The 26,421-nt window shown below is 45.7% G+C and overlaps 1 protein-coding gene across 1 annotated transcript in view; it reads right to left on the bottom strand.

Moving 5' to 3' along the window:
* Positions 1-26,421, bottom strand: part of DNAH3 (dynein axonemal heavy chain 3) — a 389,800-nt gene that overhangs the window by 306,708 nt on the left and 56,671 nt on the right. Inside the window, exon 9 of the mRNA XM_073543189.1 lies at positions 14,743-14,938. Coding sequence (XP_073399290.1) covers positions 14,743-14,938 — 196 coding nt within the window. The remainder of the gene's footprint in view (positions 1-14,742; positions 14,939-26,421) is intronic.

Below are 26,421 nucleotides of genomic sequence, written 5' to 3'. Positions count from 1 at the left end.
CATCATTTATAGGCAGTGTCCATATACCGTCTTATTTTACGTCAAATACTAGGTGACTAAGCTTCCTATTGATTTCAGCACTCCTGTAGCGCATATGGTACTTCAACATTTCCAAGGTGGAAAAAAAAGTAACATACAATATGTTTAGATGTTTTTGCTTTAAAAAAAAGGGTCCAAATTGAACCACTGAATCAACTGAAAAAAAAAACAAAAAAAAACAAAAAACAGCCCAGATACAAATATGGGCAAAAAATAAATAAATAAATTAAGAAAAAGTTATAGTTAGTTGAAGCAACTATTTTACATGCATTTTTTTCAGCCAGAAAAAAGAAACACATCATAGAACTCAGCATGAACATATCTTGGTTTTTTATGTGGACTGTTTCAAAATCAACATAAAAAATGCTTGCAACAAGCTTCAATGGGAAACTGCGCCTACAGTGCACATTTTCTCTGTGAGCTTACTAAAAGTAATCCATCAGCAGATGTGTGCTATGTAATACGAGAGCAGCATAATGTAGGAGCAGAGACCCTGATTCCAGGGATGTTTCACTTACTGGGCTGCTTGCTGCAGTTTTGATAGAATCCCAGTTTTCTCTGCTGTAAATGTAGCAGTGCTCTCAATGCTGAGCTGTGTATAACTCCGCCCACATAACCAATTGGCAGCTTCCTATGTAAACTGTACATTGACATCAAGCTGCCAATCAGTGGTGGAAGCGGGGTTACACAGGTTAGATGGACTGCCTTGCACATGGCACCTAGTCCTGCGGTGATAATCTCCATCCGATAAAACACTGATTGTATTGAAACTACAGTAAGCTGATGAAAAACCGACACACCCCTGGAATCACGCTCTTTGCCCGTATATTATTCTGCTTTCAGATTAATTAGCAAAAACCTACTGACAGATTCCCTTTAAGGAGTCACAGACTGAAGAATATGTAAAGTACGTTTTTGATCCAGTTTTTATAGTTGTTTTTGATGAGTTTACACCACACCTTATTTCTACACTTAATATTGTAGCTAAAAACACATAAAAAACAGTTTTCAGAAACTGCATCAAAACAGTGTCAAAAAGGTGTCCTTACAAAACGACACCAAAAGTCTTAGTTACTCACCGGTTAACGGTATTTTTCGGAGTCCATGACAGCACCACCTGAGAGAGGGGATCCGCCCTTCTTAGGAACAGGAAACCTACAGATACAAAAGGGCGGCACCTCTCCCACGCATCAGTTGGATTCCAGAGTATAAAAAAGAGGACCTCCAAGGTTAATGCATGATTATATGTACAACAATATCAATACTTAAATCTTTATCACCCGTGGATATGTACAAAGGGAAGACGTGCACACCCAAATTAACTAAGGGAAGGGAATCTATGGGTGCTGTCATGGACTCCGAAAAATACCGTTAACCGGTGAGTAACTAAGACTTTATTCGGTCGTCCATGACAGCACCACCTGAGAGAATTACAGAGAGTAATCACTACTTTAGGGGGGGACTACAGCCTGCAGAACCCTGATACCGAAGGAGAGGTCTGCAGAGGCACCCAAGTCTAGTCTATAATGACTATAAAAAGTGCTCGGAGAGGACCAAGTGGCCGCCTTACAAATCTGGTCGATGGAGACTTCCGACCTCTCGGCCCACGAGGTTGCCACGGCTCTGGTGGAATGCGCCTTCAATTTCTCCGGAGCTACTCTACCTTTTGAGGCATAAGCTAACGAGATTGCTTCTCTAATCCACCTGGCTAGTGTACTTTTGGACACCCTAAGACCTTTCCTAGGGCCTTGGTAGGAGACAAAGAGAGCATTGTCTTTCTTCCAGGGATCGGTAGCTGCTAGATACTCCAAGAGGCATCTCCTAACATCTAAAGTGTGTAGCTTCTCCTCTTTCTCATTAGTTGGTTTAGGGAGGAAGGATGGAAGGACTATTTCCTGCGACCTATGAAAGCTGGAGGCTACTTTTGGTAAATACGCTGGGTCGGGTCTAAGTATTACCCTATCCTCCTTTACCTGAAGAAAAGGTGGGCGCCTAGACAATGCCTGAATGTCGCTTACCCTACGGGCTGACGTTATGGCTATTAGGAAAGATATTTTGAGGGACAGGCTCCTAATAGAGGCTGACGAGATGGGTTCAAATGGCGCTTCTGTCATAGCTGTGAGGACTAGGTTCAAATCCCATGGCGTGAGTCTATTCTTTACTATTGGTCTGGATCTACTCGCTGCTTTGATAAATCTTTTGACCCAATAATTAGCCGCGATGTTGCAGCTAAAGAGGGCCCCTAAGGCGGCTACCTGTACTTTAAGGGTACTGGTGGAGAGACCCAAGTCCAGCCCTTTTTGTAAAAATTCTAAGATCTGGCCTATGGGGACGGAATCACCAGTATTTACATTTGAGCTTTCGAGGAACCTTTTCCAAATTCTGACGTAAATCTTAGTTGTCACCACTTTCCTACTTTTTAGTAGAGTGTCAATTAGGTCTGGGGAGAAGCCTTTACTTTCTAGCAGTGACCGCTCAAATTCCACGCCGTGAGATGTAGGCCAGCCACCTGAGGGTGGAAGACCGGGCCCTGGGACAGAAGGTCCGGGATGTCCGGGAGAACCCAAGGATCGTCTACCGACATGATCCTGAGGTTCGAAAACCATGCTCTTCTGGGCCAGAACGGGGCGATGACTATGACCCTTGCCCTGTCTTTCCTGATCTTCCTCAACACTAGAGGAAGTAGAGATAGGGGAGGAAAGGCGTAGGCTAGCCGGAAGTCCCATTTTATCAGAAGCGCATCTACTGCCAGAGGAGTCTCCCTGGGATTTAGGGAGCAAAACTGTGTCGTTTTCGAGTTCTCCTTGGTGGCGAATAGATCCACCTCTGGCTGACCCCATCTCTGCACAATCTGAACGAAAATGGAGGTGTTTAAGGCCCACTCTCCTTGTTTTAACAGATTGCGGCTTAGGAAATCTGCCGCGATGTTCTCTTTCCCTCTTATGTGAAGAGCCGTGAGAGATAAAAAATGACGCTCTGCTAGCTGGAACAACTGTCCTGCCACATTCATCAGAGTTCTGGATCGAGTTCCGCCTTGGTGGTTGATATAGGCCACGGCCACTCGATTGTCCGATAGAACTCGTACGTGATGGCCCTGTAGATACATAAGGAGCTCTTTAGCTGCGAGTACTACCGCTGTTAATTCTTTCAAATTAGAAGACATTTGTATTTGATCTTGTTCCCATAGGCCCTGGACCAGAATTTCTTCCATATGCGCCCCCCAACCGGAAGGATTTGCATCCGTGGTGACCACGCGGGTTATGTTATACTCCCAAGGGACCCCTCTAGACAAGTTATTTCTTTCTAGCCACCACTCCAGGGACTCTATTGTGTTTCTGGATAAGGTCAGTCGACCTTCTAAGTTACCCCCCAGGATTCTCTGATACCATAAAACTTCGCCCTGTAGAGTTCTCGTATGAACTTGGGCAAACTGGACTGCGGGAATGCAGGATGAGAGGGAACCCAACAGGGACATGGCTTTCCTGAGGGACATGGAGGGGTTGTTGGAGGCGTTCAGGACCCGGCCATGCAGGTGCAGCAGCTTCTCTGGGGGCAGACGGCATTCCTGCTTTTTTGAATCTAGGGTTAGGCCTAGAAATTGTTGAATTTTTAATGGCTGCAAACAGGATTTTTTGATATTAAGTAGCCATCCCAACCGCTCTAGAGCCGCCGTTGTTTTCTGTAATTGTTCTAAACACTGCTCGGCTGAACTGCCTATTATAAGGAGGTCATCTAAATAGGGGACGACTAGGATGTTTAGCTCGCGCAGATGGGCCATCACTTCTGCCATCACTTTGGTGAATACTCGGGGCGCAACCGCCACCCCGAAGGGTAAGGCCGCGTACTGGATTGACCCATCCAACTGAACCGCCAGTCTAAGGAAAGATTGGTGTGCTAGACCTATGGGTATGTGATAGTAAGTGTCTTTCAGATCTAGGACCACCATGAAGCAGTTTTGAAACAGCATTTTTATTGCGGTGTTAATTGTTTCCATTTTAAATGGACGTACAACCAGGAATTTATTGAGGGCTTTGAGGTTAAATATAGCCCTAAATGAGCCGTCCGGTTTACGGACCAAGAACAGGGGGGAATAGAAGCCTTTCCCCCTCTCTTCCTCTGGAACTCTCGTCAGGACTTTTTTGTCCAGTAGCTCGAGGACCTCGGTCTCCAGGGCAGCTTGTTCTAGCGGGGAAGATTTGAGTGGAGTTACCTTGAACCGATCTTGGGGAACGCAGGAGAACTCTAGGTGCAGTCCTGTAGCTATCACCCCCAATATCCAGCTGCTATTCGAGATTCTGGCCCAGGCCGGGTAGAAGGCAGATAATCTTCCTCCTACCGGAGCCACTAGTCATTGGGGCGGCTTCTTATTATCCCGTGATGGACCTTCTTGGCGCCCCCCTCCTCCATACATGAAGCCCGTACCTCTGGTTTTTTTGTTGTCCCATCTGTTCTGATCTCTGGCCTGTCTCCTGCGGGAATACCCTTTCCTAGAAAAGGGACGTCTCCAGGATGTATTCGGCAGACTCGGAAATTTCTTTTTCTCATCCCCGGCCTTCTCTAACAGTTCGTCTAGGACGGGGCCGAACAAGTATTCACCCTCACAGGGGATAGAACAGAGACGGGACCTGGCTTGGATATCTCCCGGCCAGCATTTTCCTAGCCGCCATTCTTACTGAGTCCGCCGAGGCATCTGCCAGAAAGGCAGCAGCATTCTGGATAATTGGAAGAGACTTACGGATGGAGGCTCGCGAGGTTCCATCCTTTAGCTGAGAGTCCAATTGATCCAGCCAGACCATCATGGATCTGGCTGCGCACGTGGCTGCTATTGCTGGCCTTAGGGCGCCTGCTGACATCTCCCATGTGCCCTTTAAAAAGGAATCTGCCTTTTTATCTAGGGGGTCTTTAAGGGAGGCCATATCGTCGAAGGGTATAGATGACTTTTTTGAGGCCTTAGCTACCGCTGCATCCAGCTTGGGGGCCTTATCCCATCGATTTACTATTGGGTCCTCAAAGGGGTATCTACGCTTGAAAGCAGGCGGCATAGAACCCTTTTTTCCGTTTTTTTCCACTCCCTGTCTATCAGGCTCTGGACTTTTTCGTTTAGTGGAAAAGTCCTTTGTTTTCTGGGGTCTAGACCCCCGAACATAATGTCCTGAGCAGACAGTTCTGTCTTTTTTTCTTCTACCCCCATGGTTGACCTTATGGTTTTAATTAATTTATCCATTTGGTCCAAGGGAAAGCAGAACCGGCTGGAATCCTCTTCGGAAGAAGAAGAGGAGGCCGAGGACTCTGAGGAGATATCTTCCTTCCTAGGGCCGACTGAAGACTCTGAGCCTGAAACACTAGCTCGTCTTCTTTTAGAAGAACCTTCTTTTGATAGGGCTTTTATTTCAGTCCTGATTAATTGCCTCAGGTCTGTAGCGAAGCTTGGAGCTTCTTCCGCTACCTGCATAAATAGGAAAGAGTGTAAGAGTCTGATACTCCATTCACATTCTACCCCTCATCTCCGTCCCTACCGTCTGTCTCGCGCAAGACTGACACAATCTCTTGGGGTGGCCATCTGGTAAGGGGCAACTACAGAGGGCACATTCCTTGTGCTTCTGCTTCCCTTTGGCCTTCTTCCCCTGAGAATCAAACACATAAGGGGACACTGCATCAGGGTACATTCTCGCAGATCTCTTACCCTTGCAGATGAGGACAGGTACCGGATCATGGGGGGCTGCGGGAGGATCCTTTGACCTAGAGGAACTGCTGTGGCTCCGTCCACTCAAACGTCCCTCCTTCCTCTTAGGTTGGTCACTGGGGCGCTTTGCCACGGGCTGCACCTCTTGTGGGTCCATGGGGGCTTCTGTTGTGTCCATCGCTGGGCCTCCAGAAGCACCTCAGCAGCGATGCCTTCTGTCTTAAGAAGGCTCCCCCTCCGGATCAGCAGGAACTCTGTCCGGTGTTCGGGCCCCCCATTGGACCGCTCCCCGCGATCCTCCCCCTCCCCTTCAGGTGCCCGGCCCCCTCAGGCGGCGGGCGCGCGTTCACCACAACCGGAAGCCGCCGGCATCCGACTTCCGGTTTCGGCGCTAGGCCCCGCCCCCTTCGCTGCGTCACTTCCACCGCGCGATAGAGGCCGCAGGGACGCGCGGCAAGGGGCTAGCACTGCGCCGCCGGCTCGGAACCGCCGCTCCCTTTGTGGGACACCGCCGGCGGCGCCCGCCCGAACGGACCGCACCCCCGGGGGAAGGAGACACAGGGGGACCCGCTTACCTCACCGGCCCCGTGGAGAAGGCGACCGCCGGACCCTGTCTCCGCCTGCTCTTACCACTGCCGTGGAAATCCTACCCGGACCCACCGTGGCGCATCCAGGGCCCCCAGCGAGACCGAGGTAGGAGAACCCCCCGCTACCTGAGTCGGTCCGCTGGCCTGGGATTCGGTTATCCATGACGGACGATCTGTAGGGAGTTCTGTCCTTGTTAGGAACAGGAAACCAACTGATGCGTGGGAGAGGTGCCGCCCTTTTGTATCTGTAGGCTTCCTGTTCCTAAGAAGGGCGGATCCCCTCTCTCAGGTGGTGCTGTCATGGACGACCGAATAAAAAAACCACATGATTTTTGAACCACATGGATTTTACAGGCAGGGAAATTCCTGGAAAACTCAGTGTGAACACCCCCTCAGGCAGCTTCATCTCATTTTATAGATAATTTGATAAATATACAATCTACAAGTCATTTTATTTAACCCCTTCCAAACTGGGCCATTTTCTGGGTTTTTTTGCGTTTTTTTTTCCTGTTTTTCAAAGTACCACACCTTTTTTCTCCGTCATCATTGCCATATGAAGGCTTATTTTTTAGCAGGACAAATTGTAGTTTGGAATGACCTCATTCATTTTAGCACATACTGAACTTGAAAAATACGAAGAAAATGTGTAATAAAATTGCAAATAAACCCCCACAAAAAGGCAATTCCGCCATTCTTTATTGGGTTTTGTTGTAAAGCTCATTTTTTTTATTTAAGTGGTAAAAATAAATCAGAAATTTGTTAAAAAAATGGTTTCTTGTGATCTCTTATAATTCAAATTTTTGGCTAAGTTGCAGTGATAAAAAAACAAAACAAAACATAATTCTGGTGTTTCTATTCTTGTTTGTCTTTTTATCTTATGGGTTAATTAGTTTTCTATAGTAGTAGATCAGACTTTTACAGATTCAGCGATAGCAAATATATTTAACGTTTTTATTTATTTTTAATAAGGAAAAGAAATTTGAATTTTTTATGTCTTTTTTCTACCTTGATTTTTGAGTCCCCTTAGGGGACTGGAACTGGCACTTGTCTTATCACTTGTTCTTTATATTGCCATACCATAATATTTCAGTATTTTGTGAATATCGTAGGCTCCTAGAAGCCTAGCTACCGGCTGGTCATTACAGAAGAACTGTTATGGCAGGCATGGTCGCCTACAGAAGGCCTCTGACTACCAAGGCAACCTGTTGCTCCTTGCGATCAAGGGCCGATAGAGGCGTAGAGTAGCATGACCCATGGATAACTCACTAAATGCTGCTGCTCGAGATTGACAGTGGTGTTTAAAGGGTTAACGGCAGCAATCGGAGCATAGCTCCACTCGCTGGCTGAAAATCAGAGCCAGAATAGACTCCTGAGCCCGTCTCATACACAAGGACTAAAACTGCTTGTACCTGTACAGTATGTGCCGTGGCGTGAAGTGGTTAATACTATGCTGTCTAACCCCTAAAAGAATTAGGGTATGTGCACACGCTGCGGATTCCGCTGCGTTTCCGCAGCGTTTTTGGCCGCTGCGGACCCGCAGCAGTTTTAGCTGCGGTGTACAGTACCATTCAAATGAATGGTAAAAAAAAAACGCTGTGTAGACGTTGCGGAAAAATCCGCGCGGATTTGCTGCGGTTTTGAAACCGCAGAAAGAAGTGACATGTCAATTCTTTCTGCGGAATCCGCAGCGGGTTCCTATATCCACCATTGTGGAGATGGTGAATCCGCAGGACCAAACCGCAGTCAAAACCGCAGATAATCCGCAGGTCTTTTGACCTGCGGTTTATCTGCGGTTTTTGCAAAATCCGTGCGGATTAATCCGCAGCGGATTCCGCAGCGTCTGCACACACCCTAACTGTAAAGTACCAGTGACTAGGTGTCTTCCTTCTCTGTAGTGGCAATCAAAAGGAGACACAGCTGAGCCGAGAGGTGGACTCTGTGCTCCTGGGATCAGTGCTGCAGCACAGCGGTCGCCAGCTCAGGGTAGAGTTGACTACATGCGGATTTCCTTTTTTTTTTTTCCAGCTGACAAACATACTAAGTTACTTGACACTCAAAATTAGCTTCCAATTAATATCCAATATTATATACATGAAGGAATCAAACTAGATTCTATATGTGACTCCGAAAACCCCAAAACAGGATGTTTCCTCCTTTTCCGTGGCATTTTTTTTGGTCCTCGTAATACAGTTACAGTATCTAAAAAGTCTCATATTTGTTTCTTTACCTTAAAGGTGCCAGTCTGGTGCCGAAACGCGTTAGTGGGTAATTAAAACCTTTATCTTATACCATCGAGGATTCTTAATTTTCACAAGCGCAGCCCAGGTACTGTGATATCTTCACCAAAGTAAAATATTTTCTTAAAAAAAGTGCTCCCATCAAAGTTTTTATCCTGTTCATGCATTGCAGTCATCATATTATACAACACTGTGTACTTACAATTGCTCTTTTTGCCTTTCTACCCAGTAACTTCTTCTCTTTTCTCTGCACTATGTAGAGATACTGTAGGATGTCTCTTTTCCCTGCAAAAATCATTCCCCTCTGCAACTCCTGACCCAGCTGCTCCAACCCTGCCCCCACCAGGGACATTTCAAATAACACATGAGTCATGCAGGGAAAATTGTCCTCCTGTTTCTACCTAGAGCTTAGAAGGAGTCAGCTAAAAACCATTTGTGTCATAGACCAAATGGAAAAGAGAAGAATTAGCTGGGTAGAAAGGCAAAATGAGCAGTTGCAAGTACACAGTGCTGTATAATATGATGATTGCAATACATTAAGAGGATAACATTTTGATGGAAGGAGGAGGAGGAGAGCTTCTTTAACACCCTCCCCACATCTATCATCAAAGGTAGTTCTAGGGGAATAAAAACTCAAAAGCATAAATATTGTTATTGTGGCAGGACTGGTTTTAGGAAGTGGCAAACTGCATAACTTCTTAGGGCGAACATTTCCATGGAACCTCCAAAGCGTTGACGCACCCGCCTCCTCCATGAGGATATCAGTGGTGTTCCCTCTTCACCTATCACTAGTGTCCCCCCCGTTACTCTTTTTCTAGCACCAGGTGCCCGTAGCACACACATGCTGGCCATGTTATATTACTATTGCTGAAATGTCATCTCTGAGGTCAACGAATCTACTTGATTTTCCAGTTCTAAAGACCCATTTAAGAAGAAATTCTTAGACAATATCCATAGAGTTTCAAGATGGCAAAAACATCAGAAAAGGAAACTCCCCTATAAAGGTTCCCTTCTTCCGAAAAAAGCCGACGTCATAAGTTCATGAAACGGAGACAGTGCTCACACCGTAACACCTGACCTGATCGCCAGGTCTCCTGTCCTGACCTAATTATCTCACCGGTACATATTAGGTAAGGAGACCTGGCAGTCGGGCCTGGTATTACGATCCGAGCAAGGTCTGTGTTTCACAGACATGTCTGACCGAAAAGTAACATAGTAGGGTCATTTATTTTTTTTTTTTTTTAGCCAGAAAACTGATTTAAAGGGAATGTTTTATCGGAAAATACATCAAGTTTTTATGGTAACTATATTTTGTTTTAGAGCTTTTCATATCAATATCTATATAAAAAAATAAAACAGTCAGAAATCTTGCAATTTTCACTTTGACCACTAAGCTGGATATGTCCGTACAAGTCAATAAGTTGAAAGCAGTCTATTCCTTTCTATGTCCATGTGGCTCATAAGACTGGCTAAGGTTATGTGCACACGGCGTCTTTTAGACACCGGCACATGCTCAGTTTTTATAAACGACATCACTTTTTTACAGGTGAAACCGCTTCATAAAAATGCCGGAGGTCGTTTTCCTGACGCCGCTCTGCCAGAAGTTTCTCCATCGCTGTTGCGATAACTCCATCACTAGCGTTTCTTACTCTGTCAAGTATATAGAGGGGGCAACATCAAAAACTCCCTACTTGTTCATCGTGGGAACGTAGACTGCACGTTAACATGAGTGACATACGACTGAACATGTGCACAGCAAAGTTGTTTTGACATTGCTGTGCATTATGATAATTTTATGGGGTGCTTTTTCAGGGGGAGCCATTTATGGCAGCCTGTATTCCATGAACAGAGTGAACCGGCTGGCTGTTGTAATATAATTGACAGTTAAGCATCGGTGAATCTTTCTGTGATCAAATATATATTTTATTTCTTATTATTTTACAAGTATTGAGAACAATGAGCAAAGTACAAAGTGGATTCTGATGCAGCATTGGAAGACCGAAGATGCGAAGAGAGCGGGAAAGCGGCATCGGAACGTCTCCACCAACAGATCTGGAAATTGTTTCGGAGATACATTTGGCGCAATGGGTTCAGTGATTAAAGCACCAAAATCTGTAAGCCCTTCGTTGTCTGTGGTCAAAGAGATTGAGACGAGTCCCACTGACATTTGTACATAACCCCAAAAAGACCATGCAATGTTCATCTCAAGAGTTTGTGATGCTTAATGCGGAAATTGGAGTTAAAGCCCCACCGTCCAATACTTTTTTTGACGAATGTCAGGGACTCTTATCTCATTCTTAATGAAGAACACTCAGATTTCGGTGCATTTACCACCGAGCTCATCAGACTCAATAAGTTGTCACACCTGTTGGTGGAACAATGTCAGATGCCTCTTGCCATTCTCTGAGCATCTCCTTGGGATTTCCAATCTACCAATGCTGGACTCATACTCCGTACCTGTAAAAAAAAAAGAGAAATATTAATGAAAAATAGAATAAAAATATCATGACCTGATTAGTACTGTATATCAAATTTTGGCCGACCCTGTAGATCAATGGGAACATGTTGAGTGATTCATTTTGCCCAAATCACGGCTCCCTTATTGCAAACAGTTATGTTGCACAGCCGCGTTTTAGATATAATATGGTATAAATGGGAGTTAAAGACGAGGAGACTGAGATGTCAAATCACCGGGGTGGGTCCTTGACAAGTTCTGCCTTCAAAACCCTGTTTTATTGACAGGTCTGTCCCCATACACACATACAGCATTGATGATGAGCCTCATTCTTCCCGTCTTCTGTAATTCTGTGCTTCCGTTACCTCTTTGCCATTCTGGTCACGATTCCAGTTCTACGTGCGCTTGTATTGTAAACGGCTTATCAGACCTGTGTTAGGGCTCCGACAGATAGAGGCCATTTCTCTGTCATCTGAGCTCATCTCAGTGAATACAGCTCTCCACAACTAATTTTAGGGATCACTGAACATTTTGAACTGGATCTTCAGAAGATACAGAAAACAGAGGCTATACAAAAGTCCTGTTTTTTACTCCGGTAAGAACAGTAAATCTCTGAAAATGGAGTTTAGTAAAGAATTATGGCGGCTGCAGAAGCCGCAGCAGCGTGCAAAATGCCACATTCTGATGGAAGAACGATAGGATACAAATAACTTATTATAACGTGCATACTCACCTTACCTATCCCCACTGATCTATGGAATTCCACATAGATGGTCACATGTTGTCTAGCTATGTGACCGCTGTTATCAATCACTGATTGATGACATATGAAGTTTCTGTACATTCCCCATTCCTGATTTAGTGCTGTCAAGTCACATGATGACTGAAACCAACTAGTGATTAGCTGCAGGGGTCAAGCAGCTAGAAAGTACATGATCAGCTACAGAGCAAGGTCAGACTACATGTGCCATCAACCAGTGATTGACTGCAGCAGTCTCATGATTATAGACAACATTTGGTCACTTGTATGTAAGTACAGCGATTGGTGGTGGACTAGGAAGTGTCGAAACCAGAGAGGTGGTGTTACACCGCTGTCCTGGATCTTGGCTTTGCCCCCCTTAAGCCTGTCTACAGTACTCTGCTGTGCTCCATGTCAGCTTTGCAGGTGGTCCGGCATGATGCCATGTGATCGTCTGCCTGGGGCTATGTAAGGTTCACCACCTGTGTCTTGGGATTAAGATTTTACTGCTCCTGAGACCTTTCTGCCTGCGTCTTGCAGTACCTCTGCTACCTGTCTGCGGTCTTCAGGACATCACCTGTCTGCCTGCGGCTTCCAGTACCTCTGCTATGTGTCTGCTGCTTCCAGGACCTCTGCTACCCATTTCCTGTGTGCCTCATCTGCCTGCTACACTGACGCCCATGGTCTGTGTGCCCAATCAGACTTTGGGCATGGAGTATCCACTTCACCGTAAGCCTAACAGGCGGGTGGTTAGTGAGGTGAGTATTGGTATGGGGACTGTTCGTGTACCTCTTAATACAGCTTCCATGGACAGTCTTTGCATTAGGTACTCCCCTTATTAGGCCCCACTTTAGTGTTCAAGTATTTTGAGCGATCGATAAGGGTCTCACTCTCAGGACCTGAATCCCCCTGATCTGGAGGGCAGTTCAGTACCTATCATCACACAGCTAAAAAATAAAAGTGTAGCTAAACTGTGGAATATAGGTAACAGCAGAAAAATGTGCAAAAAGAGTCAGCCTGTCACAGGGCTGTTAGACAAGAGTGAAAATTGCAAGGTGTCAGGATTATTAACTACTGATATTGATTAAAAAATAACAAAAAATAACAACTACCTTTTTAAACAATGTTTAAGAGGAAAAAGTTGATTTACAGCTGGCAGAATACTACAGAGCAGAAGGAGCTGATCAGATTGATATTTATGTTTGAGGGAAAAGTTTCAGTAAAACTTGTATTTTCTTCACTGACCTCCCCGATGTTTGTATGAGTAGGAGTCCAGTGAGCGGTCCTATCAGTGATTGACAATCTTCCCTGTATGACTGTACATGTAGAGATAGCTGTCAATCACTCGTAGGACCGCCCACTGGACTCCTATACATACAAACATCAGGGAATCCAAGAAATAAAATATGAGATAGTGTATACTGAATCTTTTCCAACAAGCCTATAAGTCATTCTGCTCAGCTTCTCCTTCTATATATGATACTGTCTATGGATCAGACAATATGAACGTTATGGCATTTTCTGATGACACTTTCCATTAAACTCAAAATGCAGTAGTCCTTACTACCAACACCCTGGATGTGAAAAAAGCCCAAAAAAGAGCGATTCCTGGAATGTAGGGTGAATTCACACATTTGTGTTTTGCAGTCTGATATGGACCAGCTGTGGTTCTCCTGACTCTAGGGGCTCATTCAGATGAACGTTTTTCACATATGAGTTCTATCCCTATTTTTCAAGGCTAGCACTTGCACATAGTGTAATCTAAGGAGCTGTTGACATGTTCGTTTTTTTTTTTTTTTTTAAAGACAGAGTTGTCCGCGCTAAATCGCAGAAACACGCCTGATACTGATCCAAGTATCTATGGGCCTGTCAAAAAAAATGGTCATGACTTGAACGCCATCCGAGTGCTGTCCATTATTCACGGACTGCTTTATTGGAGACGGTTGAGAAACTTTTCTTCCTCGTGCGAGAAAAACTGATGAAGCTTGGACCAAACTCGGATGAAGATCTGATGAAAATCTAAGTATATGTGCACACGTTGCAGAATACCCTGCGTATTTTTCCACGTGGATTTGGCTAAATCCGCAGGTAACATGACCTGCGTTTTACCTGTGGATTAGCCTGCGGCTTTCCCCTGCGTTTTGACACCTGCGGATTCCTATAATGGAGCAGGTGTCAAAACGCTGCGGATCCGCACAAAAGAATTTACATGTTGCGGATTTAAATGCGCGGAAAAATCCGCAGCATGTGCACAGCGTTTTTCATTTCTCATAGACTTTAAGTGTGCTGTACAACGCAGAAGAATCTGCTGCGGATCCGCAGGGTCAAATCCGCTGTGGGTCCGCAGCAGAATCCACAACGTGTGCACACACACTAATTATGTTTTGGGTTTTTTTTTTCTATGAAAATATAGAAATGACAGAATTGTATTTGATGGCCAAAGGCTTCCGGTCACATTTTGGAAATTATTTTCTGAAGGGTTTTCTGTTACTGCCTTATGCTATTTCTATACCTTTCTTTCTTCTCTATAAATCTAGAAAATCAGTACAGAGTACAAACAAGATCTAACCTCAGCTTTACCCCTCCATTAAAGGAACAAGATGTAACTTAATTAGTTCTTGAAAGTCAGAAATAAAAGGAACAAGCACCAATTATACAGATGTAAAAATATTCATTAGCACAGTAAGGAAAAAGGTTTTATCCTTATACCTAAAGGATGTAATTATTAGCATCGCACTCTTTTGCTTCAACAGCCAGACTAATAACCCGGGGTTACTCTATGTTATTTTCTAAGGTTTATTACAAGCCTCGTGATTGTAGAGTATTGAGTTAAGACGATATTTGTAATGCATAACGAACAAAGGTGAACGTAAGGAACTGAAGGGAGACCTTAAATTTGGAAATAAGATGCAACCTTCATAATGTAGCTGTCCCCGTTTGCCTGTTTGCCAGGGTTAAAGCATATTGGAACACTAAGCACCATTATCCTGTGTCCTAATTACCTTCTGGATTGTAAAAAAAGACAGCAAGTCCTGAAGAGAATTGATGACCATCCCACGCAGCTGCAGGGACATCAAAGCGGAAACACAGGCGAAAAACTCTTGAACCCGAACAGTGGAGTTGTTATCATTCTGTGGGACTAAATGAATCCACTTATCCTTCTCCGATTTAAAGAGCGAAGCGCAACTTGGTATCCACCTGCAATCACCAGAAAAATCCAAGTGAAAAGTTATAGAAATTAAAATGAACACAAAGACCCTGAGTCATTATTTATGGGGGGGGATTTAAAGTCACTTTCCTTTGTTTTCTGGAATTAGATGCCGTTTTTTGGTGCAAAGTGTAAAAATGGGCTTGAATAGTTTTTGCGACTTTTGGAGTCAAAAGTTGTTAAAATTGCAGCAAAAGTATTGATGTACTCAAAAATAAACTAATTTCAAAAGTCACTGCCGCAAATATATGCTACTCAAGTATGCAATGTTGGTTAATAGAGAACACCAGACGTGGTGGTGCACAACTGTTCGCCAATACAATCTTCAAAAATGACAAGAGTGGAAGAAAAATGATCGGCGCTCACCACTGGCGCGTTATTTTGTGATTTTTTTTTATTACAAGATCATATGGAAATACAGAGTGTGGACACACAGATTGAGTTTCAGTTGTTTCGCATCTAATTATGCTTCATCTGGAGTTTCATTGCTTGATGAAGCATAATTAAACACGAAACAGCTGTAGCCCAGTCTGCGTGTCTTCACTCTGTATTCCCATTTTTTGTTTATTCTTGTAATTACTCAAAAATACACCAGGTGGGTGTGAAGTTGCGTCAAATTTTGATGAATCGGGTGAAAACATCTGGAATCGCTAAACTCCACCCACGAAGAGGGGGAAAAAAGCAAGACATACACATATAAAATATACTTAAAAAGGAGCAAATACCATAATGAATTGGGTATAAACAGAAAAAAGAAGTACAAAACTGGACAAAAAAGAGGCTCAAAGGCAATGGTGAGTCAGGGTCGCCGTGTACAGGACATAATCCAGCTCCACATTCACTATATATTTGTTGCCTTTGTTGAACATGATACTTTTCTACCACTCAAGGGTGTCCGAACTGTGATGTGGTTAAAAGACTAAACATGTACATTTTTTGACAGATTTTCAGGCATTTTTTGTGATGGAAACCACCTGAAAAATACATCATGTGCACATAGAAACTGAGCCGAAACTCATCAAATCATCAAAAGAGTAAAAGTCTTCAAAAACTTGGAATTTTTGCTTAAAAAATTCAGCAATAGGACTCAGTAGGTACATAGCCAGAGAGAAGCCACGGAGTTGGTTTCTGGGTGCCTAAGGCCACGTTCACACGTTCAGTATTTGGTCAGTTTTTTACCTCAGTATTTGTGAGCCAAAATCAGGAGAGGAACAATCAGAGGAAAATTATAATAGAAACACGTCACCACTTCTGTATTTATCACCCACTCCTGGTTTTGACTTACAAATACTGAGGTAAAAAACTCACCAAACACTCCGTGTGTGCACGTGGCCTGAAAATCCACTCCATTTTCATTGTGGAAATGTAAAGCCACATGCACACATTGATAACAGTGATAAATACAGAAGTGGTGACGTGCTTCTATTAGGCCATGTTCATACGGTCAGTATTTGGTCAGTTTTTTACCTCAGTATCTGTAAGCCAAAACCAGGAGTGGGACAATCAGAGGAAAATTATAATAGAGACCCGTCACCACTTCTGTATTTATCACCCACTCCTGGTTTTGACTTACAAATACTGAGGTAAAAAACTGACCAAATACTGACCATGTGCATGTGGCCTTAGTGTGAACCTATCAACTCTCCCTACATAATCAGTTAAGCATAATAATCAGACTAATGCTATTAAATGTTTTGACTGATAGCACTCGTCTCTAGAGTTGAGCGACTTTTGGTTTTTTAGGGTCGCGTTTCGTTTCGTGAAACCCGACTTTTCCAAAAGTCGGGTCGAGCAAGATCGTCCGATTATAGGGAAAAGTCGGGGTCGTCCCGAAACACGAAACCCAATGTAAGTCAATGGGGAATAAAAGTCGGCAGTGAGAGGAGGACAGGAAACACACCTACAGTGCCCATTTGAATGACAAAAGCATCAATTCTTCTTTCTTAAGCTTGTCAACCTTAATTAACTTCATAATACAAGTTACGCACTGAAAAATGGGGGTTATTTGGCTACAAACTGTGGGGGGGGAGGGCTGGCTCCAGGTTTTCATGTGCCCTGGGCGAAAGAGCGCCCCTTTAACACATACCACAACTCATCATGCTCCGATACGGCAGAGAAATAGCGGTATAGTACAATGAAAAATACCTCACTTTTTACATCTCATGACGAGGCCCATCTATTTCTCCATACAGAATCATTGGTCCCATATAATGTTTGAAACAGTATATGATGAGCTCCACATAATGCTACAGTATATGTTGGTCCCCATGGATGAAGCTCCACTGTCTTATGGGCCCAAATAATGCTCCAAACATAATGGGCCCCATTTCTAATGGTCTAGTGTATAATGGGCCCTGTAAATGCTGCTCCAGTGTCTGATGTCCACCTTTGGAATGCTCCAGTGTATGGTGGGCCCCATCTATCATTCTCCAGAGTATAGTGCTCCCCAAAAATTGCTGTCCCAACATTGAAAACAATCAAATAAGTCTCCTCGCTAGGGAATCCCTGTACTTGTCTGGACAGGTGCTGTAGCTTGCTTAACAGCTCGCCAGCCGTTCTCACGCCCAGTATGGATTACACGTGATTGCACAAAGGTGAGAAAAGGTACCGTATCCCCAGATAACATGTATGGATAGCGTACACATTCAAAATATATGTCTCAGGAGGCAGGCTCAGACGGTGTTAGGCCCAGTATGGATTGCACGTGATTGCACAAAGGTTAGAAAGGGTACCGTATCCCCAGATAACATGTATGGATAGCGTACACATTCAAAATATATGTCTATACAGCATGAGGCAGGCTCAGACGGTGTTAGGCCCAGTATGGATTGCACGTGATTGCACAAAGGTTAGAAAGGGTACCGTATCCCTGGATAACATGTATGGATAGCGTACACATTCAAAATATATGTCTATACAGCATGAGGCAGGCTCAGACGGTGTTAGGCCCAGTATGGATTGCACGTGATTGCACAAAGGTTAGAAAGGGTACCGTATCCCTGGATAACATGTATGGATAGCGTACACATTCAAAATATATGTCTATACAGCATGAGGCAGGCTCAGACGGTGTTAGGCCCAGTATGGATTGCACGTGATTGCACAAAGGTTAGAAAGGGTACCGTATCCCTGGATAACATGTATGGATAGCGTACACATTCAAAATATATGTCTCAGGAGGCAGGCTCAGACGGTGTTAGGCCCAGTATGGATTGCACGTGATTGCACAAAGGTTAGAAAGGGTACCGTATCCCCGGATAACATGTATGGATAGCGTACACATTCAAAATATATGTCTATACAGCATGAGGCAGGCTCAGACGGTGTTAGGCCCAGTATGGATTGCACGTGATTGCACAAAGGTTAGAAAGGGTACCGTATCCCTGGATAACATGTTTGGATAGCGTACACATTCAAAATATGTCTATACAGCATGAGGCAGGCTCAGACGGTGTTAGGCCCAGTATGGATTGCACGTGATTGCACAAAGGTTAGAAAGGGTACCGTATCCCTGGATAACATGTATGGATAGCTTACACATTCAAAATATATGTCTATACAGCATGAGGCAGGCTCAGACGGTGTTAGGCCCAGTATGGATTGCACGTGATTGCACAAAGGTTAGAAAGGGTACCGTATCCCTGGATAACATGTATGGATAGCGTACACATTCAAAATATATGTCTCAGGAGGCAGGCTCAGACGGTGTTAGGCCCAGTGTGGATTGCACGTGATTGCACAAAGGTTAGAAAGGGTACCGTATCCCCGGATAACATGTATGGATAGCGTACACATTCAAAATATATGTCTATACAGCATGAGGCAGGCTCAGACGGTGTTAGGCCCAGTATGGATTGCACGTGATTGCACAAAGGTTAGAAAGGGTACCGTATCCCTGGATAACATGTATGGATAGCGTACACATTCAAAATATATGTCTCAGGAGGCAGGCTCAGACGGTGTCAGGCACAGTATGGATTTGACGGCCCAGATTACACAGCGGAGGAGCAGGGAGAGGTAAAGATTGCAAATGCTGGGGCCCTGCCCAAGCAAGGGGGGCCCACTCGTGGGCGTCGGTACTGGCACTGGGCCCCTCATAGTACAGCGGTGTGTCTGAAGGCGGGTGTGCACCACCACCGTCAGAGACACTTGATTGCACTATGAGGGACCCTGTGCCAGTGCCCGCGCCCAAGAGTCGGCCTACCCACCTGTCCAGGGCAATGGCACTCGCACGGTGTCGTGCGGTAGGTGGTGACCCCGGCTATGGGGGGGGAGGCAGCACAGTTAGGGAGTTTTAGAAAGTGGCATATGTTGATGTTGGACATTCAGCTGATGCAAAAGGCGAAATAGGTGAAGTACCAGGAAGAGGTGGACCAAAGCAAGCCATTTTTCTGTCACCCTATGTGTCATCAGGGGAAGGTGGGACAAAATCCTTGGAAACCCATGCGTGGTTTATTTTAATGAAGGTTAGATCATCCACATTTTGGGTTGACAGACGGGTCCTTTTTTCTGTCAGGATTGATCCAGCTGCACTGAAGACTCTTTCCGATAGCACACTTGCAGCTGGGCAAGCGAGCTCCTGTAAGGCATATTGGGCCAATTCAGGCCAGGTGTCCAGTTTAGCGGCCCAATAGTCAAAGGGGACTGACCTGTGTGGGAGAACATCGATATGGGAGGAAAAGTAGTTTGTTACCATAGTTGACAACTGCTGTCTCCTGTCACTTTCCATCGATGCAGTATTACCAGTTGTGTGAGCGGTATTTGAAAAATCAGTCCACAACATTGTCATGAAACCCCTGTCTCCAACGCCACTTCTGCTGTGTGCACCATGAATACCTCTGCCAAGCTGCCCCCGGCCCGTACGGCTCGTGTGAGAACCATCACCGCTGCTGTGTGCTGGGAATGCCTCAAGCAACCGATTTACCAGAGTTGCTTGTTTATTAGCCAATATTAGGTCAAGGTTCTCCTGTGGCATGATGTTTTGTAATTTGCCTTTATAGCGTGGATCCAGGATGCTGGCCAACCAGTAGTCGTCATCGTTCATCATTTTGGCAATGCGGGGGTCCCTTTTTAGGATCCGCAAGGCATAATCTGACATGTGGGCCAATGTTCCCGGTGTCAATGATGCACTGCGAGTGCTGGGTGGAGGAGCACTTTCTGGCAAATCCACATCCCTCCAGTCACGCACAAACCCTGTACCAGACCTTGCCACGCCAACATTTTCACTTGCCCCACGAGATGCATCCTCCTCCCCTAAGTAATCATCCCCATCATCCTCCTCCTCCTCCTCTTCTTCCTCCACCTCGTCCAGGAGAGGTCCCTGAGCAGACAATGGCTGAATGTCATCAAGGATTCCCTCCTCCTCTTCCTCCTCATCAACATTGGCTGCAGACGCCTGCTCCTTAAGGTGCGTCAAAGTTTGCATGAGCAGACGCATAAGTGGGATGCTCATGCTTAGGATGGCGTCGTCTGCGCTTACCAGCCGTGTGCATTCCTCAAAACACTGAAGGACTTTACAAAGGTCTTTCAGCTTCGACCACTGCACACCTGTCAACTCCATGTCTGCTCTCAAAGTGCCTGGCCGTGTATCCTCCCACAAATGCATTATGGCCTGCCTCTGCTCGCACAGCCACTCCACCATGTGCAGGGTGGAGTTCCACCTTGTTGCAATGTCGATAATGAGGCGGTGGTTGGAAAGGTGGAGCAATCGCTGCAGCTTCTGCATACGAACGGAGTGTACAGACGACCGGCGGCAGTCTTCGCACCTTCTGGAGCAGGACTGTTAACTCCAGATAATTTTTGAGGAAGCACTGCACCACCAGGTTCAAGGTGTGAGCCAAGCAAGGTATGTGGCTGAGTTTTGAAAGGGCTATGGCTGCCACAAAATTACGGCCGTTATCACTAACTACCTTGCCTGCCTCAAGATGTACACTGCCCAGCCATGACTCATTTTGTCGCTTCAAGTACTCGGCCAGCACCTCGGCGGTGTGTCTGTCGCCCAAACACATCATCTGCAACACAGCCTGCTGACGCTTTCCACTAGCTGCTCGATAGGGGGACACATCGTGTGCAACAGTGGCAGCTGCAGATGGAGTGCTCGTACGACTGCGCTCTGTGGACGAGCTTTCGCTTCTGGAGGAGGTGGAGGAGGAGGAGGGTCGAACGCCTACAGCCAACTGTTTCCTATACCATGGGCTAGGCAGCACTGTCCCACCACCGCTGTCCCCTGTGGACCCTGCATCCACCACATTAACCCAGTGCGCAGTGATGGCCATGCCGACTGGACCATGCATCAGTTGTGAGGTGCACCTTTCCGCTCACTGACTGCTTGAGTGCATGGACAATGCGGTCTTTCACATGATGGTGGAGGGCTGGGATGGCTTTGCGAGAGAAGAAGTGGCGACTGGGTAGGTCATAGCGTGGTACTGCATAGGCCATGAGTTCGCGGAAAGCTGTGCTTTCCACCAACCGAAAGGGCATCATCTCAAAAGAGATTAGTTTGGCAATGTGGGCGTTCAAACCCAGTGTACGCGGATGAGAGACTGAGTACTTTCTTGACCTACTCATAGTGTCTGGGAGGGTGAGCTGGACTTGAGAGCTGCATATGGTGGAAGTAGCGGTGGACAGGGCGGACTGAGAGAGGGTTGATGATGGTGATGGAGTTGGTGTTCTTTCTGATGGCCTAGAATCAGTATTTCGTTGATATAACAGTGGGATTCCCTGACTGCTGTGGTCTTGCAACGACACCTCAACATTTGCTGCTGTGCTAACCGGTGGGCTTACAGTGGGGGAAACAATGTAGCGTTGCTGACTACCTTCGTTGTGATCAGTTGCACATGTGGCACTTGAGGTTTGGTGTTGTGTCCACGCTTGCAAGTGCATGCTGGTAAAATGTCTAAGCATGCAACTGGTATTCAAATTTTTCAGATTTTTCCCTCGGCTAAAGGTCTTTGCGCACTTCTTACAGATAACCTTGGCCTGATCATGAGGATTTTGTTCAAAAAAGTGCCACACTGCACTCTTCCTACTTTGGCAGACATTTTGCGGCCTAGCACGCTGTGATCTTTTGACCCTCTGGACAAGCTGTCCAGCAACTCTTTTGATGTTTGGAACCTGTCTTTGGAGTGCTCCGGGCCTGCCAGATAACAGCTGTTGCGATGTCAATGTCTGCTGTGGATGCTCCTCATCTGAGCTATTGGAAGCAGCACCCTCTTCCCCCAATGGATGCCAATCTGGGTCAACAACTGGGTCATCCATCACCTCCTCTTCTATATCATGTGCACCTTCCTCTGTGTCACCGTGTATGGTGGTATAGTGTGCGGGAAGGGGCACCTGAGTCTCATCAGGGTCAGAATCTGGCTCTGTACACTGCGAGGACAATGTAGTGCTCTGAGTGAATGTACCAGCAGAATCATCCATCAGCGGCTGTGCATCAGTGCACTCCATGTCAGATTCATCTTGGCCTGGGTAATTCACCATTTGACTTGATAATCCAGGCATGGTATGTGAAAACAGCTCCATGGAGTAATCAGTAGTATGGCCTGCGTCATCCTTCAATCTTGGTTGGGGTGAAGGACACAAGGAAAGGTGTGGTTCATGAACATGAGCCTCCAATGACGACTCAGTGCTTTTACTTTTTACAACTGAAGAAGAGGAGGCGATAGAGCTGGAGGCTGAGTCAGCAATGTAAGACAAAACTTTTTCCTGATGCTCTGGCTTTAAAAGCGGTTTGCCAACTCCTAGAAAACTAAGCGTTCGAGGCCTTATGTAGCCAGACGATGACGCAGGGTCAGCACCTCCTGCATTCGGTCCTATTTTGCTCTTGCCACTACCATCAGATCCACCACCAACACCATCATTACCAGCTGCCAACCCCCGCCCAATTCCACGGCCTCTTCCACCAGCCTTCCTCATTTTTGGTAGAAATGTAGACAAAATCCAACAAACTATATAGTAATGTAAAACAAGGTACAAGGTGTTTATAGGGCAGGGGAGATTTTGAATTTCTGCACACACTTGTGGACAGTGGACACTTTTGGATTGTGTGAGGCCCACTGATATCTGAGCGCTATGTGACAGGCTCGATGGCACTGCTGTGACAAAAGTGACTAGAGGATAAGGGAGATTTTGAATATCTGCACACACTTTTGGACACTGGACACTTTTGGATTGTGTGAGGCCCACTGATATCTGAGCGCTATGTGACAGGCTCAATGGCACAGCTGTGACAAAAGTGACTAGAGGATAAGGGAGATTTTGAATTTCTGCACACACTTGTGGACAGTGGACAATTTTGGATTGTGTGAGGCCCACTGATATCTGAGCGCTATGTGACAGGCTCGATGGCACTGCTGTGACAAAAGTGACTAGAGGATAAGGGAGATTTTGAATATCTGCACACACTTTTGGACACTGGACACTTTTGGATTGTGTGAGGCCCACTGATATCTGAGCGCTATGTGACAGGCTCGATGGCACTGCTGTGACAAAAGTGACTAGAGGATAAGGGAGATTTTGAATATCTGCACACACTTTTGGACACTGGACACTTTTGGATTGTGTGAGGCCCACTGATATCTGAGCGCTATGTGACAGGCTCGATGGCACTGCTGTGACAAAAGTGACTAGAGGATCAGGGAGATTTTGAATATCTGCACACACTTTTGGACACTGGACACTTTTGGATTGTGTGAGGCCCACTGATATCTGAGCGCTATGTGACAGGCTCGATGGCACTGCTGTGACAAAAGTGACTAGAGGATAAGGGAGATTTTGAATATCTGCACACACTTTTGGACACTGGACACTTTTGGAATGTGTGAGGCCCACTGATATCTGAGCGCTATGTGACAGGCTCGATGGCACTGCTGTGACAAAAGTGACTAGAGGATAAGGGAGATTTTGAATATCTGCACACACTTTTGGACACTGGACACTTTTGGATTGTGTGAGGCCCACTGATATCTGAGCGCTATGTGACAGGCTCGATGGCACTGCTGTGACAAAAGTGACTAGAGGATAAGGGAGATTTTGAATATCTGCACACACTTTTGGACACTGGACACTTTTGGATTGTGTGAGGCCCACTGATATCTGAGCGCTATGTGACAGGCTCGATGGCACTGCTGTGACAAAAGTGACTAGAGGATAAGGGAGATTTTGAATATCTGCACACACTTTTGGACACTGGACACTTTTGGATTGTGTGAGGCCCACTGATATCTGAGCGCTATGTGACAGGCTCGATGGCACAGCTGTGACAAAAGTGACTAGAGGATAAGGGAGATTTTGAATTTCTGCAGACACTTGTGGACAGTGGACACTTTTGGATTGTGTGAGGCCCACTGATATCTGAGCGCTATGTGACAGGCTCGATGGCACTGCTGTGACAAAAGTGACTAGAGGATAAGGGAGATTTTGAATATCTGCACACACTTTTGGACACTGGACACTTTTGGATTGTGTGAGGCCCACTGATATCTGAGCGCTATGTGACAGGCTCGATGGCACTGCTGTGACAAAAGTGACTAGAGGATAAGGGAGATTTTGAATCTCTGCACACACTTTTGGACACTGGACACTTTTGGATTGTGTGAGGCCCAATGAATATCTGAGCGCTATGTGACAGGCTCGATGGCACAGCTGTGACAAAAGTGACTAGAGGATAAGGGAGATTGGATTGCTTTTAAAAAAGCAGTTTGCGGAGCAGTGGGTAAACAGCAATGCCAGCCTGTCAGGAAGCCTTAGAAGGCAGCCCAACAACCAACACCACTGATACACCACTATATAGCCTCCCCTTGCACTGCACACACAGTGACTGGTGTGTTGTGCAGGCCAAATTGCTAGCAGCAGAAGCAGTTTTTTTTTCTTCTCAGCAGGACAAAAAAAAAAAATTGGGATTGCTTTTAAAAAAGCAGTTTGCGGAGCAGTGGGTAAACAGCAATGCCAGCCTGTCAGGAAGCCTTAAAAGGCAGCCCAACAACCAACACCACTGATACACCACAATATAGCCTCCCCTTGCACTGCACACACAGTGACTGGTGTGTTGTGCAGGCCAAATCGCTAGCAGCAGAAGCAGTTTTTTTGTCTTCTTCCCTGCCTAACGCTCTCCCTACAGAATCAGCAGCAACCTCTCCCTATACTAAGATCGGCAGAAGTAAGATGGCGGTCGGCGTGCACGCCCTTTTATACCCCCTGTGACGCCCACCAAAGCAAGCCAATCACTTGCATGCCCTTCTGAAAGATGGTGGTGACCCGTGCCTATGTCATCACGTTGCCCACAGTGTCCGTGGATCCTGATTGGCTGAAAAAGATCGCAAAACAAACTTTTGAAACGCGACTTTGGCGCGTAAGTCTCCGACCTCGTGGCCGACCTCATCCTAGGGTCGGGTTTCGTTTCATGAAACCCGACTTTGCCAAAAGTCGGCGACTTTTGAATTTTTTCGACCCGTTTCGCTCAACTCTACTCGTCTCTACATTATTCTATGGGGCCGTGCACATGTCCGATTTTTACCTCAGACGGTGCCAATCTGTGGAAAAATATCTCTGCATGCCCAAGTTTGATCCGATATTTGGATCAAACTCAGCCAAGCAAGTCTAGGAATCTGTGGAAAACAATGGACTGAACACGGATGACATCTGAGTGCAGTCCGATTTCCACAGACTAACGGAATGTAGAAGATGGAGAAATTTTTTTCAATCTTGTTAGAATCATAGAATGTTAGAGTTGGAAGGTACCTCAAGGATCATCGTGTCCAACCCCCTGTCCCTTCTCATAGTGGAAAAGTGGCATACACTGTGTTAACACTCTGATCAGAGTGTGATTTGCATAATCAACAACATTTTCTCGGATGAGAACACATACAGTCGTCTGCATCTCCATCATGATTCAGATGTTATTCGAGTGCAATCCGATGGTCTCCAAAGACTCACTGAACAGCATGGCCGAGTGTGATATTGTTATCAGATCAAACTTGAGCATGCTGCAATTTTTTTCACTGGATCGGCTCTGTCTGAGCAAGAAAAAAAAAATTGACAACTGGGTGTTACCAGATGGGGGTGTCATCTGCACAGTCGCAGCTACAGCCACAAAATTTTGCACAGTCACACATTTGGACCCCAAGAGCGTCCTAGGCTATGTTGTGAGGCGAAATTTTAACCCCGCACGTTCCAATTCACCAAACAATTTTGCCCCTATCTACATAATGGGGAAAGAGTGAAAGGAAAAGTGTTGGAGGCAAATTGACAGCTGCCAGATGTGAACAAGGGGGACTTAAAGAAGGAGAGCGATGGTGCCAAAGAGTATATACCGTACAGTTGCTAAGGTGGGGCCCTGACATGGGATACTCACCACACACGGGGATATGAACACACACACAAAATGCGCCACACACTACCACGTGCTTCACCACATATACCACCCTCAGCACACATTTCACCACACATACACCAACCTCGCCACATAAAAGTCGAA

This window comes from Dendrobates tinctorius, unplaced genomic scaffold, assembly GCF_039654945.1.
Source record: "Dendrobates tinctorius isolate UK_male_01 unplaced genomic scaffold, ASM3965494v1 ptg000129l, whole genome shotgun sequence".
Lineage (NCBI taxonomy): Eukaryota > Metazoa > Chordata > Amphibia > Anura > Dendrobatidae > Dendrobates > Dendrobates tinctorius.
Note: the sequence above shows the minus strand (reverse complement) of the source record. Positions and strands in the feature narration are given on the sequence as shown.